The sequence below is a fragment of the Oncorhynchus mykiss genome, chromosome 20, assembly GCF_013265735.2.
Source record: "Oncorhynchus mykiss isolate Arlee chromosome 20, USDA_OmykA_1.1, whole genome shotgun sequence".
Lineage (NCBI taxonomy): Eukaryota > Metazoa > Chordata > Actinopteri > Salmoniformes > Salmonidae > Oncorhynchus > Oncorhynchus mykiss.
This window is the reverse complement of record NC_048584.1, coordinates 22,664,015-22,682,811: the sequence shown is the minus strand read 5'-3', so window position 1 is coordinate 22,682,811 and position 18,797 is coordinate 22,664,015. Positions and strand designations below refer to the sequence as shown.

Here is an 18,797-nt window from a genome sequence, read left to right as displayed (position 1 = left end):
AGACACGATTGATGCGACACAGACACACAATCCGCAAACAATGCTTAAATGATAAATTTCCTTTTGTCATAGAAGGGTCCAGACACTTTTTTGGTAATTTCACTTGATTAAAATAAATAAATAAATCAAACAATCATCCTCGTTGTGCTGTACGGGGGCTCGGAAAGAACATTAACAAAAACACTCAAATACGTCCTTTTAGAAACAGAAACACTTTCAGAATAGTGATGCAGGTCTTTAGATGTTGTACACGTGAAATTGTGTCATTTCGAATTTTATCCGCAACGTTACATTCCATTTTGTACGACTCGGGCAGTTTACCCTATACAGCTGTTCCATTGTGTAGCCTGCTGCTAGAATGGACAGAGAGGTATTGTTCAAGTCACCAAAACATAATGTAATGTAACGTTGGGGATACATTTCAGAATCACACAATTTCACGTGTACAACTAAACACTATACCCTATTGTTGATGTATTTTTCCCGAGCCCCCATACTGACAAAGAAGATGAGGAAGTGAAATCGCTGGTTGGGTAAATAAAATAAAAACGAGTGAAATCGCAAAAACATAACATTAACTCCAAAATAGAGATTTGGTTGTAAAATAGCTAAATTCTCCTTAAATCACTACACAGACACCCAACCCTGTATTCATTCATTCACACACACCTCCACTCTCTCTCTCCCAAACAAACAGTCCCTCTCTTCTCACCACACTGACTGTGTTGTGTTTACCCATAGAATGAACGGGAAGACAAACAATGTGTTGAGAACTAAAGACTGGGAGGAGTAAACACACAGCTGATTTATTATGACCAACCAGATACTTTGTTGTATTCTAAAACCGTGCAAACACAAACATAGCGTCCTAATAAATCGCAATTACAGAATAATTGCTGACATTTCTAATAAGTGAAAAGAACTTCGAACATTGCAACAGATTTCAATGTTTTTGTCCCGTCTCTCCTCACGTTCATTTTTGTAAACATTTCAAATTGATGGGTTCAATTATGTTTAGGACCAGTTTAAGTGCATTTTGTGTTTCGTATTTGGGTCCACTTGAGACAAAAATGTTCAATCCATTTCCTCCATCCTATTATTCCACCCATCCATAATTACATTTCAGTCCTCAACTTACTATGATCCCCTCATTTCTCCCCCCCCCCCTCCAGCCAATGCTTCCCTCCATCTCCCTACCTCCTCCTTCATGCCAGTCTCCAGCAGCATCATGACGCAGGCCTCTAAGGGCAGAGCGATCTCTCTGCTACTCCTCTTCAGATGCTCCTCCAGCCCCGTCCCAAACGCTGGCTTCTCCGTCCACGAGTCTGAAGGGACAGCGAGAGCGTGGTAGAGAGAGAATGGTAGCACTAAGCATGGTGGTAGCAACACTACAGTTGTTACGGGTCTGCAGCGAGAGAGGGCGGTAGGTAGTCACCCCAGGAAGACCAGTGTGTGGATGAGAGGTTAGGAGGCCTGGGAATGGTAGCACTAAGCATGGTGGTAACAACACTACAGTTGTTACGGATCTGCAGCGAGAGAGGGCGGTAGGTAGTCACCCCAGGAAGAGCAGTGTGTGGATGAGAGGTTAGGAGGCCTGGGAATGGTAGATTTCTAGGTCAACAATGTCCCCTCTGGTCAACCATCAGTCACTCCCTCCTCTAATAAAGCCAGCTGTAACGAATAACCACATGGTCTCCATCCATGGTATATGTTCCCACTCTGTGGAAAGGAAAGCCCAGGTAGGTCTGACGTGAGCTGTAAATAGTGTTGGACTTTGAGTCATCATAACCTACATGCTGAGAGCAAGGCTGTCTGATTTAGACCAAATGTGTTGGGTTTACTAGATAAAAACAAGCTAACAGGACACAGCTTCACAACCACAGAGAGGGAGAAGAGGGAGGGAGGATGCCCATACTAAAAAGAGAGTGGCGGCACCAACATAAAATGTCTTTCCTGTAATCCTTTTCAGTCCTACAGAAACAATAAGCAATTCTCTATATTTGACAGAGCCTGCCAGTTTCATTCAGCCATCATTGAGAATAACAAGCCATTACTTTGACTGAGAGATGGTTGATGTGGCATTTTAATATACGTATAAGTGATTGAAATGGTCTAACAAATAACCAAGAACGCTAACAGCTGTAGACAACCGGCAGGGGGAAATAAAGGAGACAGTAAAGGAACGTTATATCGTTTTTGGGCATCTCTAAACAATGTTCTATCGATTCTGGGGGTCATTCCGTTTTCATGTGTATCTGAGCTCTTGCCGTTCACGCAGGCAGAAATATAGCCGGTATGGCGTAGCATTTGTTGTATTTTTTATGAACTTTTATTTAAATCAGGGAAGACCAATTGAGTCCAGGACCTCATTTTCAATGGTGTCCTGAGACCATAAAGTAAAATGCAAAAAAAAAAATATAACAAGACACCATAAAAAAGTACATTAGAACATCAGCCATCATAAACAAGTTATTCAAACCAATCAAAACAATTGCACACCTCGTTGAACTCATTTATCGTCAAGGTTATAAACTGCCTTAGTGGAACCAGGGAATCCAAATGTCATTCTTTTTGTAACTGATTCCAAACGTTTGGAGCGTGAAAACGAAAAGCGGATTTACCTAATTCCGTGGAGACCCGAGGAATCTGAAGAGTTAACCAACCCTTTGAATGGCTTTGGCATGTCATTCTTTAACACGTTCGATTCGTTTTAGATCGCGAAAATGTATATCACACATGTCAAATTTCAATACTGGCCAATGTCAAAACCCGGGATGTTGTTCTCTCTTGAATGAGCCATTGATCATATTTTTGGCGATATTCCTACCTGGAGAAATGTATAATTTAACAGAGGGTCCACCACATTTCTCCTATTAGTCTGCTTCTTCAGTCCAGGGTGCACGGCATGCTGCTGTTGCGAACCACTCCGCACGGCGAGGCACACGATCTGTGGTTGAACATGGTGAGATTGTAGACCGCCTAAATTGATAGTGCAGTTTGTTTAAGCGATTTTACAGACAACTAGCTACTTCATATGCTGATATTGACTTGAATATTATTGTGTGTAGCTACATTTGCTAGCTAGCCAGCCAGCCCAGAGAGAGAGCATTGTACTGTGGGTTTTGTAGTCGACTTGAGCTGCAAAAGACTTCAGCGTTTCACGTTGCTACCAACCTTATTATAACAAAATGTTCTCGCGTAGAGTTATTTTTAACACTGCAAATTATAAAGAATTGGTGCTTTTGGGTGGATGTTTCCTTTAAGACTTCAGCCTAACTTAACAATAACACCATAATATACTGGAGTTCCTGTATCACGCTCAGTTAAATCATTATGAGCCTGAAGTAGAAAAAAAAGAGCCTGTGGCTAGAGGGGGGTGGGTTGGAGAGAGAAAGTTTTTTTTTGGAAGGACGTGAGGATTGGTTTGCACAGAGCATTCGGAAAGTATTCTGACCCCTTTACTTTTTCCACATTTTGTTACATTACAGCCTTATTCTAAAAAATATTAGTTTTTTCCCTCATCAATCTACACACAATACCCCATAATGACAAAGCGAAAACAGGTTAAGATATCTGCAAATGTATTACAAATAAAAAACTGAAATATATTTTTTGTGTAAGCATTCAGACCCTTTGCTATGAGACTCAAAATTGAGCTCAGGTGCGTCCCATTTCCATTGATTATCCTTGAGATGTTTCTACAACTTGGAGTCCACCTGTGGTAAATTCAATGATTGGGACATGATTTAGAAAAGGCACACCTGTCTATATAAGGTCCCACAGTTGACAGTGCACGGCAGAGCATATCAGAGCAAAAACCAAGCCATGAGGTCGAAGGAATTGACCGTAGAGTGCCAATACAGGATTGTGTCGATCTGGAGAAGGGTACCAAAACATTTCTGTAACATTGAAGGTCCCCAAGAACACAGTGGCCTCCTTCATTCTTACATGGAGGAAGTTTGGAACCACCCAAACTCTTCCTAGAAATGGCCGCTTGGCCAAACTGAGCAATCGGGGGAGAAGGGCCTTCGTCAGGGACATGACCAAGAACCCGATGGTCACTGACAGAGCTCCAGAGTTCCTCTGTGGAGATGGGAGAACCTTCCAGAAGGACAATCATCTTTGCAGCACTCCACCAATCAGGCCTTCATGGTAGAGTCGCCAGACGGAAGCCACTCCTCAGTAAAAGGCACATGACAGGATTCTCAGACCATGAGAAACAATATTTTCTGGTCTGATGAAACCAAGATTAAACTCTTTGGCCTGAATGCCAAGCGTCACATCTGGTGGAAACTTGGCACCATCCCTACAGTGAAGCATGGTGGTAGCAGCATCATGCTGTGGGGATGTTTTTCAGCAGCAGGGACTGGGAGACTAGTCATGATTGAGGGAAAGATGAATGGAGCAAAGTACAGAGAGATCCTTGATGAAAACCTGCTCAGGACCTCCGAGTGGGGTGAAGGTTCCCCTTCCAACAGGACAACGACCCTAAGCACACAGCCAAGACAACACAGGAATGGCTTCAGGAGAAGTCTCCGAATGTCATTGAGTGGACCAGCCAGAGCCCAGACTTGAACCCGATCGAACATCTCTGAAGAGACCTGAAAATATCTGTGCAGCAATGCTCCCCATCCAACCTGAAAGAGCTTGAGAGGATCTGCAGAGAGGAATGGGAGAAACTTCCCAAATACAGGTGTGCCAAGCTTATAGCATCCTACCCAAGAAGACTCGAGGCTGTAATAGCTGCCAAAGGTGAGTAAAAGGTGTGAATACTTGTGTAAATGTGATATTTCAGTTTTACATTTTTAATACAGCTGCAAAAAATAAAAACTTTTTTTTTTGCTTTGCCATTATGGGTTATTGTCTGTAGATTGATGAGGGGAAAAAACAATGTAATCCATTTTAGAATAAGTCTAACGTAACAAAATGTGGAAAAAGTCAAGGGGTCTGAAAACTTCCCAAATGCACTGTACAGACCAATCCTCACATCCTTCCAAAAAAAATCTATACTCTCCACTCCACCCCCCTCTAGCCACAGGTCTGAATACTTTCCCGAATGGACTGTATCTTGCTGCGAGAGGTTTTAGCGGGGAGTACAATGAAGTTGTCTCTAGACAAATGACGTAGTACTGCATTTCCTTCCATCATGGTTAAGGCTAGGATTGGAGGAGGATAACTTCTGGGCAAGTTCAACCAGCACGGGGAGAGGAAGACTGTGTTGTACTGCACCTGGCTGTCGGAGGGTTTTGGGGGGTCAGGAGTGTAGTGTACCTTGCTGTGCTTGGATGGTTGGCAGGACACTCTCCAGCACAGTCAGAGATTTTCTATGATAATCAGCTTGGGCCTCTAAGAGCTGGGAAAAGAACAGAACATTGGGGTGGGGGCAAGAGAGATGGTAGAGGGGGAGTGTCAATCATCAACAATGAAGACTTAAAAATGAACTGCTCACCCAGTCAATCTACAGCTGTGAACATTCCCACACATGCACACACACCCACCCACCATTACATAGTAGCGGGCATAGTCCCCTTCCTTAGAGAAGAAACTGTACATGTCTGCAGCCAGTTGGTCCTGAGAGAGAGGAGCAGACAAGAGATCATTACAACCAGATGACAGAGGAACCAGCTCTCAGAACTTACATTTCAAACTAAAACACATCCATTTAATGATTAAACATCACATCAACAGTAATGTCCCTATGCCCGTTTTATTATTGACCTAGGTGGTGAGTGGCGAAGGGGTCTAAGGCTCTGCATCTCAATGCAAGAGGCGTCACTACAGTCCCTGGTTCCAATCCAGGCTGCATCACATCCGGCCGTGATTGTGAGTCCCATCGGGCGGGCGCACAATTGGCCCAGCGTCGTCCTGGTTTGGCCATCATTGTATATAAGAATTTATTCTACACTGACTTGCCTATATATAAATATATATGTTTTTATCAACATCCAATCCATGCATTTCAGGTGGCAGCTCTGTTAGTGTTAGCGGTGGGTATGGCCATTGGGCCTTCCATCGTCAATCAAATCTGTCTGCTGTTAACAGGGCCTGGGTAGAGCTGTAGGGTTCGTAGGGCTAAACAGGCTTGGAGAGTAGAGGAAGGAAAACACACAGATGACCTGACACACACCACTCCATACAAACGCAATACACTGAGTCAGCAACATACACAGAGGGGCCACATGTGCACACAAACAGCTGACTGGGCATTCTTCCTAAAGCAAGCAGCCACGACGTCACTGGGGTTGGAATGTCCACTTCTGCTCTCATGTACAGTACCAGTCAAAAGTTTGGACACATCTACTCATTCCAGGGTTTTTCTTTATTTTTACTATTGTCTACATTGTAGAATAATAGTGAAGACATCAAAACTATGAAAAAACACATTTGGAATCATCTGGTAACCAAAAAAGTGTTAAACAAAATAAAATAAAATGTATTTTTGAGATTCTTCAAAGTAGCCACCCTTTGAGTGTACAAAGCTATCATCAATATGAAATATATTCTGACACTTTTTTTGGTTACCAGATGATTCCATAGGTGTTATTTCATAGATTTGATGTCTTCACTATTATTCTACAATGTAGAACATTGTCAAATAAAAACCCTTGAATGAGTAGCTGTGCCCAAACTATTGATTTGACAGAAAAACTGTACCAATCATTCCATATTCCAACTTCCTCTTCTGCAAGCAGTTAACATTCGGGACTGAGGTCTGTGATTTATCCTAATTCATACAGCGGACTGGACGTCGGACACACTTACCTTGCAGAGTTCCATTTTGTTCATAGCTTCATCCACCTCTTCTTTCAGCAGGTCTGCCTTGGCCGTCAGTGCCTGCGTGTTTGTTCCTGAGATTATTGACTTGGTTGCCTGCAACCACCTGGAAGGGGTAGACCACACACACACACACACACCAGGTTAGAAACTTGTTACAAACTTCAGAAAACATGTCATAAGCACAATATGACATGAATAAAGGTCATACATGTAAATAAAGGTCATACAGGTGATACAGTTGAGGTCGGAAGTTTACATACACTTAGGTTGGAGTCCTTAACTGGGGAATTTTTACTAGGATTAAATGTCGGGAATTGTGAAAAACTGAGTTTAAATGTATTTGGCTAAGGTGTATCTAAACTTCCGACTTCAACTGTACATAGGCTCACCTCGCTCTGGCAGAATCGTAGTCCAGCACTAGCCTGGCTAGCTGCTTCCTCTGTTTCAGGATGTTGGGAATGTCCACCTGAGAATATGGACAGATCACATTCATATTAAGAATGTATGGTACTTTTCCAAGTACATATTGACTCAATGATTCTTTGATGCTGTGTTGGAGTAAGAATGTACTTATATATATTGGATACTCTTGAGACTGGTTTGGATGAAATAAGGCACTAGCTAGATATCTCCTTCTCACCTCTGCTAGCTGGTTGAGTGGGTCTAGGACATCTTTCTCTATCTGGACCTCATGCTGCAGCAGCTCTGACGCCAGCCTGTTCTCTGCCTCCCCACACACCTCCATCATCTTCCTGTCAGGAGGAGACCCATACACACAGGTCATTCAGACGCCACAGGAAGAGCCACCGGATCAGCAGTTAATTACTTTCCTTCAAATAATATAAATAAGGACTGATAACAGCAGAGAGGGCCATCTACATGTCGCATTCGTCACTAGTCTTCGTTGGCACCACCTTTCAAATTCATCATCCACACATACATCATGCACAAATGAGAGATTGACCTCCACCTAAAAGCAGACAGTAGATCGGTTTCCATCCAATTGGTGACAGCGTTTCATTCTAAAATCTGCATGAAAACAATATAGGCAATTTCCCACCATCGCATTTAACTCTACCGATGGTTCTCTCACCAAAATAAAATGGGTGTTATATAGCGAGTGTGCCCACTCTGGTATTGGCACGTGTGCTCTAGCCAACAGCTCACAGATACAACACGGGTATAGCCTACTAGATGAGATTATTAGGGACATAAAAGCTAAATCATTTTTATTTGTCAAATGACAGCCAAGCATCGATGATCATGTAACCAGAATAAGACACTCAATATTTATTGGAAAGGCGAATCAAGCTCATCACCTTACACTTTCACCACCCTGTGAAGTACATCGTCATTTATTTAATCTGTAGCCTAACAAACTTCACGCTTAGTGGGAGGACTAGAGGTCAACCGATTAATCGACATGGCCGATTAATTAGGCCCGATTTCAAGTTATAACAATCGGTAATCTGCATTTTTGCACGGCAATTACATTGCAATCCATGTGGAGACTGAGTGGCAGGCTGTGACCACCTGTTACGCAAGTGAGGCAAGGAGGCAAGGTAAGTTGCTTGCTAGCATTAAACTTATAAAAAAACAATCAATCTTAACATAATCACTAGTTAAACTAGTAATATCGTCAACCATGTGTAGTTATCTAGCTTGTCCTGTGTTGCATATAATCAATGCGGTGCCTGTTAATTTATCATCGAATCACAGCCTACTTCGCCAAACGGGTGATGATTTAACAAAAGCGCTTTTGCGAAAAAAGCACAAGCCTTGCACCAATGTACCTAACCATAAACATCAATGCCTTTCTTAAAATCAATACACAAGTATATTTTTTTTACCTGCATATTTAGTTAAGATAAATTAATGTTATCAGGCAATATTAACAAGGGAAATTGTGTCACTTCTCTTACGTTCTGTGCAAGCAGAGTCAGGGTATATGCAGCAGTTTGGGCCGCCTGCGAACTGTGTGAAGACCATTTCTTCCTAACAAAGACTAATTAATTTGCCAGAATTTTACATAATTATGACATAACATTGAAGGTTGTGCAATGTAACAGCAATATTTAGATTTAGGGTTGCCACCCGTTAGATAAAATACGGAACGGTTCCGTATTTCACTGAAAGAATAAACGTTTTGTTTCTAAATGATAGTTTCCGGATTTGACCATATTAATGACCAAAGGCTCATAGTGTGTTTTATTATATTATAATTAAGTCTATGATTTAAAATTTGATAGAGCAGTCTGTCTGAGGGGTGGTAGGCAGCAGCAGGCTCGTAAGCTTTCATTCAAACTTTACTGTGTTTGCCAGCTGCTCTTAGCAATGCTTGAGGCACAGCGCTGTTTATGACTTCAAGCCTCTCAACTCACGAGATTAGGCTGGCAATACTATAGTGCCTATAAGAACATCCAATTGTCAAAGGTATATGAAAAAAAAAAAAATGGTAGAGAGAGAAATAGTCCTATAATTACAACCTAAAACTTCTTAACTGGGAATATTGAAGACTTATGTTAAAAGGAACCACCAGCTTTCATATGTTCTCATGTTCTGAGCAAGGAACATAAACATTAGCTTTTTTACATGGCACATATTGCACTTTTACTTTCTTCTCCAACATTGTGTTTTTGCATTATTTAAACCAAATTGAACATGTTTCATTATTTATTTGAGACTAAATAGATTTTATTTACGTATTATATTAAGTTAAAAATGTAAAAAAAAGTGTTAATTGTTCATTCTGTATTGTTGTACTTGTCATTATTACAAATATATTTATATATAAAAAAAAAACTAAAAAATATATTTTTTTAAAACGGCAGATTAATCGGTATTGGCTTTTTTGGTCCTCCAATAATCAGTATCGGCGTTGAAAAATCATAATTGGTCGACCTCTAGGGAGGACCACACAACTTGTCATCGCCTGACTCAAAGTTTACTTCGATATGATAGTTCTTATAGAAATATTTATGCATAAAAGCATTTCAACTGACATTTCTCACATAATGAATTTTACCTACACAAAAAGATCCCACCTTGTCTAGGGTATTTTGTTTTGATGACATTTGGAAAGTTAACGACAAATGTTCAGTTTCAATCAGACCTGTCAAGACATTTTTTATCCAACATGAACTTTACTCTCATAACAAGGTCAGATGGACACCTTCGTAGTAACAGTAAAATCGATGGGTAGCTTCCAGTCACAGTTTCTAGATCCTCTTGTTCGAGTGCCTGTCCATTTTTGTCACTGTCTTACCATGCGAACAAGGCAAGCTAGTGTTGTTACATGGAGGAACTGTCTGGCACACATCCTCATTATGTGGATACACACAACCACACTAAGCACTTTCTGATCCTCCAAGAAAACAAAACATTACAAAATACAGACGATAATAACAAATTAGGCCAGTTTGTTAGCTCTGAAAACATAGTCTCACATTCTCCATCCCCCTGAGCAAGGCAGTTAACCCACTGTTCCCCGAGTGCCAAAGACGTGGATGCCGATTTAAGGCAGCCCCCCACCTCTCTGATTAAGAGGGGTTGGGTTAAATGCAGAAGACACATTTCAGTTGAAGGCATTCAGTTGTACAACTAACTAGGTATCCCCATTTCCCCCTCTCTAAGGTTCATCTGTTCCAGATAACCAGTGTCAGACAAATGGTTGGTTGTCTAACCCGTCACCCTCACTCACCCAATCAGAGACTCCTCTCCCAGCTGACTGCCGCCGTCCACCATGGCTTGAGACAGCGCCGTCAGAGGAAGCTTTTTCTGTGAGGTGTGTGTGTGTGTGTAGAGAAAGAGAGGGAAGAGAGAGATGTATATATTTATTAGATACCAACAATTTACTCATTCTAATAATGTCAACAAAATGTTTATGCTTAGTTTTTTTTAGGGTTTATCAGTGGAAAGTCATTTTCCAATGTCATGAAGTTGGACAATAAAGAATAGTAGAAATAATGAGGATGTTACTGTTATTGCTGTGTTAATAGCTACAGTACTTTGACATACTGTAAAAACTAGATACAGTATGATGCCTTTTCATTCCTTTCTATTCTCAAAGCTGGAATGAAAAGCATGGGAGGAGGGATGAGCAGAGCTGGAAATGTAGCTATGAAAAAAGTAAAATGTGTGTTTTTACCTGACCATTTCCTGTGTAAAGGCGTGGTACGGACTGGCATTGACACAATTGTACATGTTGGAGCATGAGAAGTAAACAAAAACAAACAAATTGCTGATATAGAACATTATTCAAGGGGATGGGATAATCTAGTGTTAAATCGGGATAAGTGAAGACTCAGTGGTATATACAGTACCAGTCAAAAGTTTGGACACACCTACTCATTCAAGGGTTTTTCTGTATTTGTACATTGTAGAATAATAGTGAAGACATCGAAAATATGAAATAACACATGGAATCATGTAGTAACCCCCAAAAAAGTTAAACAAAAACAAAACAGATTTTATTTTCTTCAAAGTAGCCACCCTTTGCCTTGATGACATCTTTGCACACTCTTTGCATTCTCTCAACCAGCCTCATGAGATAGTCACCTGGAATGCAGTTCAATTAACAGGTGTGCCTTGTTAATAGTTAATTTGTGGAATTTCTTTCCTTCTTAATGTGTTTGAGCCAATCAGTTGTGTTGTGAGAAGGTAGGGGTGGTATACAGAAGACAGCCATATAAACAGGTAAAAGTCCATATTATGGAAAGAACAACTCAAATAAGCAAATAGAAACAACATTCCATCGTTACTTAAAGACATGAAGGTCAGTCAATCCAGAAAGTTTCTTCAAGTGCCGTCACAATAACCAATAAGCACTATGATGAAACTGGCTCTCATGAGGACCTCCACAGCAAAGACAGACCCAGTCACCTCTGCTGCAGGGGATAAGTTCAGCCTCAGAAATTGCAGCCCAAATAAATTCACAGAGTTCAAGTAACAGACACCTCAACACAAGTATTCAGAGGAGACTGTGTGAATCAGGCCTTCATGGTTGAATTGCTGCTAAGAAACCACTAAATGACACCAATAACAAGAACAGACTTGCTTTGGCCAAGAAACACGAGCAATGGATATTAGACCAGTGGAAATCTTGAGATATTGGTTCCAACTGCTATGTCTTTGTGAGACGGAGAGTAGGTGAACGGATGATCTCTGCATGTGTGGTTCCCATCGTGAAGCATGGAGGAGGTGTGATGGTGCTTTACCGGTGACACTGTGGGTGATTTATTTAGAAATCAAGGCACACTTAACCAGCATGGCTACCACAGCATTCTGTAGCGATACGCCTTCCCATCTGGTTTGCGCATAGTGGGACTATCATTTGTTTTTCAACAGGACAATGACCCAACACACCTCCAGGCTGTGTAAGGACTATTTGACCAAGAAGGAGAGTGATGGAGTGCTGCATCAGATGACCTGGCCTCCAAAATCACCCGACCTCAACCCAATTGAGATGGTTTGGGATGTGTTGAACCGCGGAGTGAAGGAAAAGCAGCCAACAGGTGCTCAGCATATGTGGGAACTTCTTCAAGAATGTTGGAAAAGCATTCCAGGTGAAGCTGGTTGAGAGAATGCCAAGAGTGTGCAAAGCTGCCATCAAGGAAAAGGGTGGCTACTTTGAAGAATATAAAATATATTTAGATTTTTAACATTTATTTGGGTTACTATATGATTCATTGTGTATTTCATAGTTTTGATGTCTTCACTATTTAAAAAAAGAAAAACCCTTGAATGAGTAGGTGTGTCAAAACTTTTGACTGGTACTGTAAATCATAAATATGTTAATATTTGATCTAGTAATTCAGACAATTTGGCCAGGAATAATGTTAATAATGTGTACTTACATGTCTCTTCTCTGCGTCGGTGCCAATGTGGCCCTGCAGACACGTGACCATCCTCTTGTGTGTATTGTGGGACACCACGCGCACCATCTCCATGCGCCGCTCAATCTGTGCACGAGAAGAGAGAAACACACATGACCACTTACATACAGCCAGACCTTTACTGTGAAGTAGCATGCAACTACAGCCTATAGACATGGGGAACTAGTTTCATAGAGGCAGTGTGTTGAATAAGTAAACCACTGTAAATGCATTGTTTTGTTGTTTAAAAAAAATAATGTTGGTGGAGGAACTTTGTAATGCAGACAAAAGTTCCCGGGGTTAGGGACAATGAGTTGAAAGGTTATGCCTGTAGTTTATAACTACACTGAGCCATCTTTCCCAGCCCTTTTGGTCCTCTGATAACTGTCTGTAGAATGAATGGTGTTGACGTCTTTCCACAGGTCACTATATTCCTCTAATCGCCCTCATTCCTGCCTGTTGACTGCTGTCTCATGGAAGTCCATTCAGATACATGGCCTGTTTTGATTAGTGGCCGGGGCTGGATGTCAAAGGTCAGGCATGATTGATACCGTCCGCTCCCAGCGGGGCGACACAGGAATGTTCTCTATGAAACGGATGACTCATCCGAAGCGTCTCCATGGAGACCGTAGCTGGGCTGTGACTGCTGTTTGGAGAGTGAAAGGGCAGATTAATGCTCTCCCCTTGGAAGTTGTGATTTCAAGGCACTCTGAAGACAGGCCATAAAAGACAGCCAGCCTTGTCGATCTCCCAAATGAAGAGCTGATATACAGTGCATTCGGAAAGTATTCAGACCCCATGACTTTTTCCACATTTTGTTACATTACTGCCTTGCTCTAAAATTTATAAAAACGAAATGTAAAAAATGTTTGTCAATCAACCCACAATACCCCATAATGACAAAGCAAACAGGTTAAGAAATATGTGCAAATGTATAAAAGTAAAAAAACAGAAATACCTTATTTACATAAGTATTCAGACCATTTGCTATGAGACTTGAAATTGAGCTACGGTGCATCCTGTTTCCATTGATCATCCTTGAGATGTTTCTATAACTTGATTGGAGTCCACCTGTGGTAAATTCAATTGATTGGACATGATTTGGAAAGGCATACACCAGTCTATATAAAAGGGTTCCACAGTTGAAAGTGCATGTCAGAGCAAAAACCAAGCCATGAAGTCGAAGGAATTGTCCGTAGAGCTCCGAGACAGATCTGCATCAAAAAATGTTCTGCAGCATTGGAAGTCCAAGAACACAGTGGCCTCCATCAGTCTTCAATGGAAGAGGTTTGGAACCAACAAGACTCTTCCTAGAGCTGGCCGCCAGCCAAACTGCACAATCAAGGGGAGGGGCCTTGGTCAGGGAAGTGACCAAGAACCCAATGGTCATTCTGACAGCGCTCCTCTGTGGAGATGGGAGAACCTTCCAGAAGGACAAGCATTTTCTGCAGCATTCCACCAATTGGGCCTTTATGGTAGAGTGGCCAGCTGGAAGCCACTCCTCAGTAAAAGGCTCATGACAGCCCACTTGGAGTTTGCCAAAAGGCACCTAAGGGATGCTCAGACCACTTATATTATTTTTTAAAAATATATACACACATACACACACATATATATTTAACCAGGTAGGCTAGTTGAGAACAAGTTCTCATTTGCAACTGCGACCTGGCCAAGATAAAGCATAGCAATTCAACACATACAGAGTTACACATGGAATAAACAAACGTCAATAATACAGTAGAACAAAATAAAACAAAAAGTATATGTACAGTGAGTGCAAATGAGGTAAGATAAGGGAGTCAAGGCAATAAATAGGCCATGGTGGCGAAGTAATTACAATATAGCAATTAAACACTGGAATGGTAGATGTGCAGAAGATGAATGTGCAAGTAGAGATACTGGGGTGCAAAGGAGCAAGATAAATAAATAAGTACTGTATGGGGATGAGGTAGGTAGATAGCCCATCTGTAAACAGCCCATCTATGTACAGGTGCAGTGATCTGTGAGCTGCTCTGACAGCTGGTGCTTAAAGCTTGTGAGTGAGATATGAGTCTCCAGCTTCAGGGATTTTTGCAGTTCGTTCCAGTCATTGGCAGCAGAGAACTGGAAGGAAAGACAACCAAAGGAGGAATTGGCTTTGGGGGTGACCAGTGAGATATACCTGCTGGAGCGCGTGCTACGAGTGGGTGCTGCTATGCTGACCGTTGAGCTGAGATAAGGCGAGGCTTTACCTAGAAGAGACTTGTAGATAACCTGTATCCAGTGGGTTTGGCGACGAGTATGAAGCGAGGGCCAACCAACGAGAGCGTACAGGTCGCAATGGTGGGTAGTGTGTGGGGCTTTGGTGACAAAACAGATGGCACTGTGATAGACTGCATCCAGTTTGTTGAGTAGAGTGTTGGAGGGTTTTTTAAAGAGAAACAGAATCTTCTGGTCTGATGAAACCAAGATTAAAACTATTTGTTCTGAATGCCAAGCGTCACGTCTGGAGGAAACCTGGCACCATCCCTACGGTGAAGCATGGTGGTGGCAGCATCATAATGTGGAGATGTTTTTCAGTGGCAGGGACTGGGAGACTAGTCAGGATCAAAGGAAAGATGAATGGAGCAAAGTACAGAGAGATCCTTGATGAAAACCTGATCCAGAGCACTCAGGACCTCAGACTGGGGGCAGAGGTTCACCTTCCAACAGGAAAACCCCAAGCACACAGCCAAGAAAACGCAGGAGTGGCATCGGGACAAGTCTCTGAATGTCCCAGCCAGAACCCGGACTTGAACCCGATCAAACATCCCTGGAAATACCTGAAAATAGTTGTGCAGAGACGTGCCTCATCCAACCTGACAGAACTTGAAAGGATCTGCAGAGAAGGGAGAAACTCACCAAATACAGGTGTGCCAAGCTTGTAGCGTCATACCCAAGAAGACTCTAGGATGTAATCACTGCCAAAGGTGCTTCACAAAATACTGAGTAAAGGGTCTGAATACTTAAAAAAAAAAAAAAAATGTATACATTTGCAAACATTTCTAAAAAGCTGTTTTTGCTTTGTCATGTGGTATTGGATGTAGATTGTGGAGAGAAAAAATGATTTAATTAATTTTAGAATAAGGCTGTAACGTAACAAAATGTGGAAAATTCAAGGGGTCTGAATACGTTCCGACTGCAGAGTAAATGGTGAAACGATGTTATTTCCAACGCTTCTTAACAGCATTGTTATGCCATTTATTGTCAGTTCAAAACTAGTGTCGGTTGTACCAACTTAGGTACAGAACATGCGCAGTATGGAACATGGGGTGGGTCGGTTTTTAAAAAGGTGGGGGGGGGGGGGGGGGGGGGAAACAGAACAATGCGCTGGGAACAGGGCAGAGACGGAGCAGCCAGGGGACAGACCGACAGTGTCAGAACAGATAAACAGAAACCATGGCAATTGTGTTCTAAAAACAGAACTCTGGAATTCCACTGACTGGAAGAGGACAGAGAAGATAGAGGTGGAAAGAGTCTCTGCACACCTCTCTCACACGTCTTTCCCGACTCAAGGAGGCCCCCTAGCATTCCCAAAACAGCTGTTATGACAAACTGTGTGGAGGGCGTCTCCTGCCTCTTCCACAAGCCCATGGCTTAAGGGGGAAAGTCATGTGTTCAAACTGGGCCCTGCTAGTACCTGGCACAGGAAAGGGAGATTCCTCTTACTGGAGTGGGAGATCCTGGGAATGTGTGTGTGTTTTGATTACATGGAGCTAGGGGTGCCACTATGTTTCCCTTTTCCACCATATTCTTACACGCAGAGAGACAACCCCCCCCCCCCCCCCCCCCCCCCCCCCCCCCCCCCTAAATTAGACACAGAGACAAAGACTTCCCACACACAGCAAATGTTCCAGTGTTGAATCAACACTGAGGGTTCAAATTAAAACTGTTCCTGTGTCTATAGCGACCCACACGTTTGTGTTAATTTAACACTGCTTAGTGCTGACAATTTCTTACACTGAGAAAGTGTGACAGCAACACCTGTAGGGTTAGTGTTTTAACACCGCATGATGTAAAGCCTAATTTGCATATTTCTGTGGGATCCTGCCTTGCATTATCGAGTGAATTGTGGAGTTACCAACCATGACTGTATTTGTTAGTGACAGACCTAGCTGTTGAATTCATTCCTTTTAAGTCCTGTGGACTTCATCAAGTGAGTTCCTAGGGAAATGTTAAAGATTTTACTCTGACAATAAAATTACACACACCGAGTGTACAAAACAATTGGAACACCTTAATATTGAGCTGCACCCAGGGTTTCCGTTAGGAAAATGTGGCGCTGGACATTTGACAGGCAACATTTGAATTTTACAGACGTTTTAGAAATGTACCGGACCCATATGCATTGGGTGAGTAACCTGATTAGGGCGTCCACCCACGGTGCTCATTGGGTGAGTAACCTGATTAGGGTGTCCACCCACGGTGCTCATTGGGTGAGTAACCTGATTAGGGTGTCCACCCACGGTGCTCATTGGGTGAGTAACCTGATTAGGGTGTCCACCCACGGTGCTCATTGGGTGAGTAACCTGATTAGGGAGTCCACCCACGGTGCTCATTGGGTGAGTAACCTGATTAGGGTGTCAACCCACAGTGCTCATGACAGAAATAATAGTTCAAATATGGCAATTCATATTAAAAGAACATGGAAGTCGATGAATTCTGATGTGCACTTTGAACATGTTAGAATAACTGTCCAAATCTACTTTTCCTCAGTCAGCCAACAAGATGAGTAACGAACAGCACAATCACAAGCCTATGTCAATCTACTATAGTAGAAAAGTTTAGGCTATTCTATAGACTTGCTTGTCAAGAAAGAAATAGCCTATTCCAAACAGACTCTGGGACAGTTGGGGGACGATAGATCCCAAATTCATACAACCAGAAGGCCTAGGCTACATAAAAAAAAAAGTTTACAAGCAATGAGTCTGATGCAACAGATCAGAACGTTTAGCTTAAAATGTTGATAACCTATTATTTCTTCACATTGTAAGCGCAGTAATACACACAAGGCAATAAGCCATGCGTGAATGTTTGTTCCATAAAGCAATTTGCGGGAAAACAGAGTTGTTAAAAAGGGCACTGCACATGCAAGTGGTTTCATGTGACAGAGACGAAAATATCCATTAGAAATGTATGAAGAGAGATCTAATACGCTACTTTGAAGCAAGGTAAGACATGCCTCATAGTATCTATTAAAACGTTCAGGTTTCAAAAAATTAAGTACACAGTAACAGTCAAAACTGACACCTTCATTCAAGGGTTTTTAGTTTTTACTATTTTCAACATTGTAGAACACAAATATGGTTCCGTATTTCACTGGAAGAATAATAATAGTTTCCGGATTTGACCATATTAATGACCAAAGGCTCATATTTCTGTGATTATTATATTATAATTAAGTCAATGATTTGATATTTGATAGAGCAGTCTGACTGAGCGGTGGTAGGCAGCAGCAGGCTCGTAAGCATTCATTCAAACTTTACTGTGTTTGCCAGCAGCTCTTAGCAATGCTTGAGGCACAGTGCTGTTTATGACTTCAAGCCTCTCAACTCCCGAGATTAGGCAGGCAATACTAAAGTGCCTATTAGAACATCCAATTGTCAAAGGTATATGAAATACAAGTGGTATAGAGAATAGAGGTCGACCGATTAATCTGAATGGCCGATTTCAAGTTTTCATAACAATCGAAAATCGGTATTTTTGGGCGCTGATTGACAATTGAAAAAAAATACAACTTTATTTAACTAGGCAAGTCAGTTAAGAACACATTCTTATTTTCAATGACGGCCTAGGAACGGTGGGTTAACTGCCTTGTTCAGGGGCAAAACGACAGATTTTCACCTTGTCAGCTTGGGGGATTCAATCTTTCAACCTTACAGTTAACTAGTCCAACGCTCTATCCACCTGCCTCTCATTGCACTCCACGAGGAGCCTGCCTGTTACGCGAATGCAGTAAGCCAAGGTAAGTTGCTAGCTAGCATTAAACTTATCTTATAAAAAACAATCATAATCACTAGTGGTTGATGATATTACTAGTTTATCGAGCGTTGCATAGAATCGATGCAACGCTGGGGGATGATTTAACAAAAGCTAATTTGCGAAAAAAGCACAATCGTTGGACGACTG

The 18,797-nt window shown here is 41.9% G+C and overlaps 1 protein-coding gene across 8 annotated transcripts in view; it reads right to left on the bottom strand.

Moving 5' to 3' along the window:
- The window catches only part of arhgap17a (Rho GTPase activating protein 17a), a 49,300-nt gene that overhangs the window by 8,913 nt on the left and 21,590 nt on the right, over window positions 1–18,797 (bottom strand). For 6 of the 8 annotated variants that reach the window (XM_036956001.1, XM_036956002.1, XM_036956005.1 and 3 more), the window contains exons 3-11: window positions 12,633–12,737; window positions 10,925–10,957; window positions 10,478–10,554; window positions 7,418–7,529; window positions 7,167–7,243; window positions 6,763–6,880; window positions 5,503–5,571; window positions 5,272–5,353; window positions 1,198–1,325 (exon numbers count right to left, since the gene is read on the bottom strand). In XM_036956001.1, coding sequence (XP_036811896.1) covers window positions 1,198–1,325; window positions 5,272–5,353; window positions 5,503–5,571; window positions 6,763–6,880; window positions 7,167–7,243; window positions 7,418–7,529; window positions 10,478–10,554; window positions 10,925–10,957; window positions 12,633–12,737 — 801 coding nt within the window. The remainder of the gene's footprint in view (window positions 1–1,197; window positions 1,326–5,271; window positions 5,354–5,502; window positions 5,572–6,762; window positions 6,881–7,166; window positions 7,244–7,417; window positions 7,530–10,477; window positions 10,555–10,924; window positions 10,958–12,632; window positions 12,738–18,797) is intronic. The other 2 variants (XM_036956004.1, XM_036956008.1) reach the window with 1 other exon arrangement.